Below are 8,560 nucleotides of genomic sequence, written 5' to 3'. Positions count from 1 at the left end.
CCGTTTGGATTTGCAAGTGTGAACCATGATGATTAAGATGTATGAAGTGGCTCTGACGTCGTTTTGTGCGTCACGTTGGTGAAATCATGAACTAGATTCCCATTCTCTTACCAGAAAATTATAACCTACCCTAAAATATATAACAAATTTTTTTTTCCTTGGTTCATTTAGTCGGTTCAGTGAGTTCCTATTCGGTGTTTAGAGCTTATGATGTTATTTGATAAAATTAAAGTTGAATACATCATATCGCACTGTTTTACAGACAGCTTGCGAATTGCAGATGAGGCCATGGTGCCTTCGAGTGTGCTTGTTCTTGGAGGAATACTCGCTAAAGGTCCGAACGATTCCAATCTAGGACGGAGAACTACAATTGGGATTATTAATTGTTGCCAAGGGCCTTGCATCTTCTACAATCTAGAAGAGAAATATGTATGTACGTAGTGGGGGACATGTGGGGTTAACGAAAACTACCTGAGACCCGGTGAGGCAGACATGGATAATGTCTCCATGTCTGCAGTACTGAAACTGAAACCCCCACACCTCCCAAGTTGTATATCATATATTCTTGAGACATTCATTAAGCATTCAAAATTAAAACATCTGTGATCGCTCTCTCTCTCTCTCTCACTCTCTCTCTCTCTCTCTCTCTCTCTCTCTCTCTCTCTCTCTCTCTCAGTTTACTTTGTTTTTTCTTTGAAGAAAAAAGAAAACTACAATCCTCTGCAGGTTTTATTATCAAACATGTCAAAGTTTTAACCTAAAAACTATTCTACGAAAACGATTGTTGAACTACTAGATTGGCTGTACTTGTGTCATAACATAGTAAAATCATATGCTTTAGCATATAGTTACTTTGTTAACTTCTCGAAAAATATGTTTTAGCATATAGTTAACAATTTGTTGTATAAGGTGCCAACTGGCAAATGTCTTTGACGATAAAAGATGTTTACTTTGTTTGCATAATGTGTTTTGTTCTTTAGGAATGTCATGTTTATATTGGAATGAATGAGTCTTAGCTAGATAGTGTTTTTTTATTTTTTTTTATTTTTTTTTTTAAATAAAGATAATATGAAACTGCATTAAGAACGATCAAGAACTCATAGGATTAGGCATGCCAAATGTGAAGTTGGAGCAAATCTAACCTATGAAAAAAGCACATGAAATCTTTGGTACAAGAACAAGAAGGCACATATGCCAAAATAAACACCGCAACTCCACATTACAAGCTCATTAGAAATAAAATACATTTTCTTAGCCATAAATGACCCATATCCAACCAACATAGAATATAACACTCATGAGAAATAAGGCAAGCTGAATAACTACCATAAAAGCACCATGAGTAACCATCAACAAAGAAGCCACTGTTATGAGTAACCTTAAAATATCGAGCTTCATCCTTATTGTCATTAGTCAGACGTACAAACCACAAGAATTAACAAAAAAACCACAATGTCGAATATGAACAACAACCGTTGCTTTAAGATTTGAGGTTGAGCAGTAAGTAGTAGTCTCTAGATTTACTTTTTTAAAAAAGTTTTAATTGACAAAGCGAGAGAGAGATTACAACCAAGAAGGATCCTTGCCGAATCTTTTTTCTGGAAATCCCGTGATCGTGGTCCTTCATCGTATATCGCGCGGTTATAAATTATTTGAAATTTAAATTTTAAAATTAAATATAAATAGTATCTAACGAAAACTGACCGCACATGAACGACTTTGATTACGGAATTCCCGGGAACCTCAGGAAAATGATCCTCGGATATCTTCGGCAGAACAAAAGAGCGACAAGAAGGAAAACAAAAAGGAAATGGGAGGGAAGCGAGTAAGAGGGATTGCCTCTGATCAGAATGGGAACAAGTTAAAAAGAGTTGGAGTAGTTGACGATTGATTGTTTTTTTTTTTTTTTTTTTTCTGTGTAATATTAGAGTTTTTGTTTTTTATTTATTTATTGATATGGTAAATCAAGAAACAACTGTTATCCTCATTCTAGATGTTTATTCTCATTTCTCACATAAATGTATTTTTATTTCTATAGATAAAAAGTTTGAGTGCAAATAATATTCTTTTTTATTTATTTATTAACAATAGCGTTAGAGAGTTAAATTGTTAAATGTTGCGAATAAGGGGAATCAACCGGATCAAATATACACTAGAGTGCATAGACATTATTACTTTCCACCATTGTGGTAAAGCGCCATATGCACAACACCGTATTTTATTTGCTATAACAATTTCTTGTGGTTTTCATTATGAGAAATATTAAGTTTTTTCTTTCTTTTTCTGGGTAATAAACGTCGACATGCATGTTATTAAATCAATTTAGTATCACGAATTAGCTTGATGAGGGTACCCAATGAATTAAAATCCCGGCTTAGCCTATTTGTATTTGATTGTTTTTTGTGTCCAATGCTTGTGGTCGCTCTTCATGTCTTGTGTAATGATGGTCCCCCGTGTCCTCATTAGTTTTGCTGTGGTGGTGTTTTGAGGTGACACCTTTACTTCAACCTCTTCATGTCTTATGTAATGATGGTCTCCCGTGTCCTCATTAGTTTTGTTGTGGTGGTGTTTTGGGGTGACACTTTTACTTGGTTGAAGTGTTTATTGGTTGTATCCCCTTTCACTGCCTTGTTCTTGGTTGGTCTATCATGGTGTTTGCCTCGTGGTAGGTTTTCTTGTACCTGTTTTCGCTTCTTAGCCTTGGAATGTGAATTCCTAGCTTTCAAATAAAAATAAAAAATAATAAAAAAAAAGGTTGGTCTATCATGGTGTTTGCCTCGTGGTAGGCTTTCTTGTACCTGTTTTTGCTTCTTAGCCTTGGAATGTGAATTCCTAGCTTTCAAAGAAGAAAAAAAAAAAAAAAAAAAAAAAAAAAACAGGATGGACTAAAATGCTGTTGGCCGCTATGTGGTTCACAAGTTGAAACTTTCTAGAGCCAAGGAAACGAGTTAGTCATCAAAATCCACTTTTCTAATTAGAACTTCCAAAATCTACAAAACTGCAGCGCGAGAATTATTGTTATACATACTTGGATTTTGAATTGTTTAAACATACTTTTCTTTGTTGGCTAAGAGTAGGCGACTAATTCACGTTAAGTTGTGGAATAGCCAATATGTGGCTTTTGTTTAGCTGTTGTTTTCAGGCACGGACTTTTCTTTAGTGTTAGATCATTGGTGGGCTGCCTATTGTATACCTAATTGTACGATGAAAATGACAACGAGGATGGTCCCATGTCTTAAAATGTAAACACATCAGCATACATAGGAAGTTGGGATTTCTATCTTCTACATATAATATGTTAACACACTAACACATCTACATTATTGGTTTAGGTCCATTAGGGTTTAGAATTTGCCTCTAAATCCTAATTGTTTAAGGTCCCAAAATCCTAATCTAGTCTAGTATATGCCTTAAATAAGTTGAATGCTGAAGACCTAAATAATTGTCAAAAGGAGTTCTCATACAAGTAGTATACTACTTTCTTGAGTCATTTAGTACTACGGTCTAGTGGTATTCCTTTTCATTTGTAAGTGAGAGGTCTGAGGTTTGATTCTTGCCAAATGAAAATTTAAACCACATTATTGTTAGCTTATTATGAGGTTTAGCTCACTCCCCTACTCTTTAATATAAATAATATTGTTTGTTAAAAGAAAATGCTACTTTCTTGGGATTTTAGGACCAACAAAATTAAGTGATCCAAAATGGACCTGGCTTCTATGCTCTCCGAGTTCCCATATACTCCCTTCCCCTCCTATTTGTGTGGTCACGGTTAAGCCATGTCAACATTTTATATCACTATTACCTTTTGTCTTATTATCTTTATAAAAAAAATCAATATAAAATGTTAACGTGACTTAATGGTGATCGTAAAAAATAAAAGGAAATGTGAAAGTATGGAAACTGGAAGGGAAGAGAAGCGGGATTCATCCAAAATTGCAGGCTAAAGCTGGAACCAGTCCGAGCCACGAGTTCTTAACATTCGAGTCTCTTCAAAGTTCCACATACGTCATGGATTGCGTGTACTAAAACATGCACAACCACAGCGAATAAATAAAGAAATTAAAGAGAAAAAGAGGCTTATTAACATGATAAGTTGGAAAAAGAAAAAAGAAGAGAAAAATCACCCCTTAATTATTGCAGTACAATTCTCCTACATATGATTGACTCTTGATAGAAAGAAACAAAAAACTTGATCATTATTTTTTTTTTATATATTATGTATGATGATGATGAGGGTTAAAGCCGCTTCTTTGTATCTTAATTTCTTGGCGTGCAAAGGCAACGCAACACAAATTCCAATAAGCTTAATAACGCTAATTCCGCCTTAATTTGATTTGAGGAGCCAATCGAGAGAGAGACGGAAATTGCAGGGTGAAGTGAGGGCAACTGAGTGAACTGAAAAGAAGGATGGGTAGACGGATGGATGGTGAAGTGAAGAACATCATTGCTAATTGCTATAATACCGTGTTATTCCCTGGCATGGGCCATGAGTCACCATAATCCAAAAAGGACTAGTCACATGTCACCACCTCAATATGTTGTCATGATTCCAAAAATCCAAAATCAATCCTTCTCTGTTTGTCTATCACTCTCGTCATTATCGTTTTAATTTTGGACGATAATTACTTGATGCCTTTTAATTCCTCTTAAACAATTTTTCAATCAATTAGTTTGATTTTCGTTTTTAATAATCAAACGATATTAGAAAATGAAAGATTGGAACTTAAACCTTCAAACATATGAATAGACTTCAACTAGAGTTGCAAAACCTACCTATATTTGTACAATATCTACTAGTTATATTAATTTTTCATAGTACGATTCACCCATGCATGCTATGCGAGTCCCATCCACCATGTAAAAAGGTGCATGCGGTATGGGGTAATTTTGCCAACTAGTTAAGTTCCTGCACGAACTTAATTAGTGCTATAGGCAAATTTTCACTGAGTTTTAGTTTTAATACTTTGCAACTTTTAAGCACTATATATAATCGATCAATTAAGTGAGGTTTGGGGAATTCCAGCACTTAGTAATCCATATAATTATTTGTTGAATTGACAAGTGTATATGTATGGTTCACATTTTATCCATTTGTTATTTACATAATGCGTTACGAATTTTGGTATATTATCTATTCGGCTCATTGATGCTCACAATTTCTTAATTATTAGTACAATTGTTGTGGAACACGTTTGACATCCACAAGTTAAATTAAGAAAAAGTAACGAGAAGAAATATGAGAAAGAGACCAGATCAAATCAATGCAAAAATTTCTGGAAATAAAACTAAAAATGTGCATATCAATTTTATGGACTTTTCTGCCTTCTGTATCTCTAAAATCAAGCATAGTTCGATCTCTTTGATTAAATTACTACACATGTTTTTCGTTTTAATTCTGTAACGAATTGTGCTTAATTTTCTGAAATTGGTGATGTTCTTTCCTAAACCCATTGTTTAATTGTGCTTAATTTTCTGAAATTGGTGGTGTTCTTTCCCGAACCCATTGTTTTCTCCATGTGATTTTCTTCGGAAAAGTTTAGTGAGACCCTAGCCCTTTTTCTTGGAATAAGTTAATGGAATTATCATTTGTTCTCAAGAAAAACATTACTGATCAAATTGAAAATCCTAAGAACCTGGTTTTATGATTCTTAAACCTAGTGAAGCTAAAGATAATAGCAAGATATATGGAAGCTCTTTTACCACAATACGGAAGGAAATTGGGGTAATGAGCACAAAAACTAGTGATGACTCTCATGATTTATGATTGCGGCAGGTAAGGATTCCCCAAACCTTTGCCACCAACAGCTCCATCATAACTTCTATGTTTCAAAAGTGCACGAGATATAGTAACACAACGATGAAACAGTGTGTGTTAGCAAATTCCAACAGTAAGAATTAGTTAGTAATAAAAGGTTATTAACAAAGCCAGCTAAAAGGAAAGAAACGTACAAAAACCCATAACTCGCTCAGCAAACAATCAATTAGACATCATACATTAAACCTATTCACTTAATATTCATAGGCAAATAATCTAACATCAAGCTTGTAGCTTGTAATACGTAATATGTTTTAACTCAACGGCAGGAAAATCTCCAGGCAAATATCTCCCATCCGTCCATCCGCAGAGCATCGACTTTTCTAATTATTCTTATACTGTCTGTTTATTTTTATTCCATATGTGTATATATTCTCTTTGCAGTAGTAACCAAAGCACATTTTTTTAAGACTTAAAAAGTGATTATCAATGGCGAAAATACGATAGGAATGAATATATACTTTGTAAGTTGTAATACAATAAAAGAAAGAAAGAAAAAACTGGTACTGTAAATACATATCCTACAAATAAATCCCAGCTACATATAATAAATTAAGAAGGTATGGTACCTAGCTAGCTATACACAACTGTATATAATTGAACTACCGATGATGCGTCATATTAAGTATTGTCACGGTATCATAATTGGTTAAGTCATTTTTCGTCACTTACCTCGATTTTTTTCTCACTGCAAAATGATTGAATGGTGAATGATAAAAAGAACAGCAGCTATCTATGTAGGTTCTTCGTTATCACCACCACCACCACCGCGACCAATGGCTCTCTTTCAAGCAGTAGTACTAGTACCAGCAGCTAGATTTAACATTATCTAGTGATCTGAATTAGGAGAAATCCACGAGTCCACCGCACCTTCACCTCTAGTAGTAGAATTAACATTGCCCATCTCCAAACACTTGTCCAAACTAGGCCTCAAATGGTGATCATGTGATGATAATCCCCCATCCCTTGATCCAAGTACTCCATGATCCCTCCAGCCTCCATTCCCATCTGAAGCTGCTACATGGCTGTCGTCTATTGATCCAACACCATCACCACCGAGCTGGTTTGTGTTAACATATGGTGATGATCCATGACGGTTCGGACCCAATTGGTCCTCAAGTGATGAATGCATGGCCAAATTATCAATTACTCCCCGGGGGGTAGGTCTTGCCCCAAAATTAGGCACATTGATTGAAGAATGGAATGGAGGAGGCTGCTGTGGTAGGGATTGGAATGTGAGAATAGGGTTTTGCATGCTTTGGAAGAGGCCTTGATTTTGATGATGATCAGATAGTAATTGGTAATTAGTTGAACTGAAATTAACATTGCTATTATTACTAGTAGTAGCAATATTAGTAGCATCAACCATAGTACTAATACTATTGCTCATCATCATCAACAACGAAGAATTAGAATTAGAAGGAGAGAGAAATGGGGCTGGCTGATGGACCTTTTGAGCCGAAGGACGTAAAGGGTAGAGAGGTGACCTTGTTCCGGAGCCAAACATTTCGAGTCTTCGAGCGTATGGTGATGAGGATGAAGCTGAAAATGGGGGTGCTGGGATACCAGTGAACTCCTGCACCATTGCCCGAAAATTAGACGTGTCGGTGGTGAGAACGGTGGTTGGTGCCCTTCTAGAAGCTCTTGTCCTCTTCTTCGTGTTTCGGGTGGCAACGGTGTTGGTCTGTCCTCCTCGTGCTTCTGTAGTAGTTGATGAAGGTTGTGGGTTGGGAATGGGGTTGGTGGAGTTGGGTTGATTGGATCTTGGGCTGGGGATGAAATTTGGGTTTGATGAGTTTGGTTGGGGATGAGACAATGTTGTGTGGAAATGATCGTAAGTGTAATTACTAGATGAGAGATGATGATCAAAAAGTGTTGTGGTAGTGGGTGGGTGGTTTTGGTATTGAGAAAGGAGAGATGGGTGTACTGTTGGGTCGGAGGTAGCAAATAAGTGGCCGGTCGGAGAATTCAAGTAACCCGGGATCGAATCGGGTCTAGAGATTTCATGGTCTTGAGTTTCACCACCACTTGAAGATTGCATACTTCCACTATTACCAGAATCCATGGCTACTATGAACAAGAAGATGGAGATGGTCACAAATTATTTGGAGAGAGAGAGAGAGAGAGAGAGAAGAGAGAGAGAGAGAGAGAGAGAGAGATTATGAGGGTAGTGGGAAAAAAGGCATGGTGAAGTGAATGGAAGACTGATACAAATATTTCATATCTCCTTGTCTAAGAACAGCTTTTTGAGAGAGGGAGAGAGAAAGAGGAACGTGTCTTTATCATTGAAGCCCTGAGATCTGAAATTGGAAGCAAAATCTTTTCCTTGTCTTTCAGTTGGAGAGCCAAAAGTTTCTATTAAAAGAAGAGAGAATATAAAAACTGATGGATGGATGGATGGATGGATGGATCGGAGAGAAGGAGAGGGTCTCCTTTTCTTCTTTCTTTTTGTTTTTTGATTTCTTTGGGAACTACTTTTTTCTGTGATTCTTTTTTCCCTATATGTTTTGGAGGGCTGAACTGCTAGGGTTTCAGAGAAGCAAAAGAGAGATGAAAGAGGAAGGAAAGGTTTATTTATTTAGTCTTTCTGCTCTTGAGACAAAGAGAGAGGGGGCTCAATTCTCAAGCTTTAGAAAGATCCTCTATCTCTAGAGAGAGAGAGAGTGCTGGGTGGGGTCGCCATTGGAGTAGGAAAAAGGAGGGTGCCGGTGGCTGGCAGCGGGTCAAATTCAAAGTGAGAGAGAG

General features: G+C 36.5%; 1 protein-coding gene across 1 annotated transcript; it reads right to left on the bottom strand.

Moving 5' to 3' along the window:
* Window positions 1–6,245: 6,245 nt before the first annotated feature.
* On the bottom strand, window positions 6,246–8,249 carry LOC103962205 (probable serine/threonine-protein kinase mkcB). Its single transcript, XM_009374883.3, has one exon. It carries the CDS (start codon window positions 7,878–7,880, stop codon window positions 6,645–6,647), a length of 1,236 nt encoding a protein of 411 aa, XP_009373158.2. The 5' UTR covers window positions 7,881–8,249; the 3' UTR covers window positions 6,246–6,644.
* Window positions 8,250–8,560: the final 311 nt, after the last annotated feature.

This window comes from the organism of the source record quoted next, unplaced genomic scaffold (genome assembly GCF_019419815.1).
Source record: "Pyrus x bretschneideri cultivar Hongxiangsu unplaced genomic scaffold, Pyrus_bretschneideri_v1 Contig17, whole genome shotgun sequence".
NCBI lineage: Eukaryota > Viridiplantae > Streptophyta > Magnoliopsida > Rosales > Rosaceae > Pyrus > Pyrus x bretschneideri.
The sequence above is the reverse complement of the archived record's forward strand: the minus strand, read 5'-3'. Positions and strand labels throughout refer to the sequence as shown.

What these genes read in the sequence shown, in the direction of transcription:
- LOC103962205 (XM_009374883.3), bottom strand. Translation starts at nt 7,880, where the DNA reads ATGGATTCTGGTAATAGTGGAAGTATGCAATCTTCAAGTGGTGGTGAA.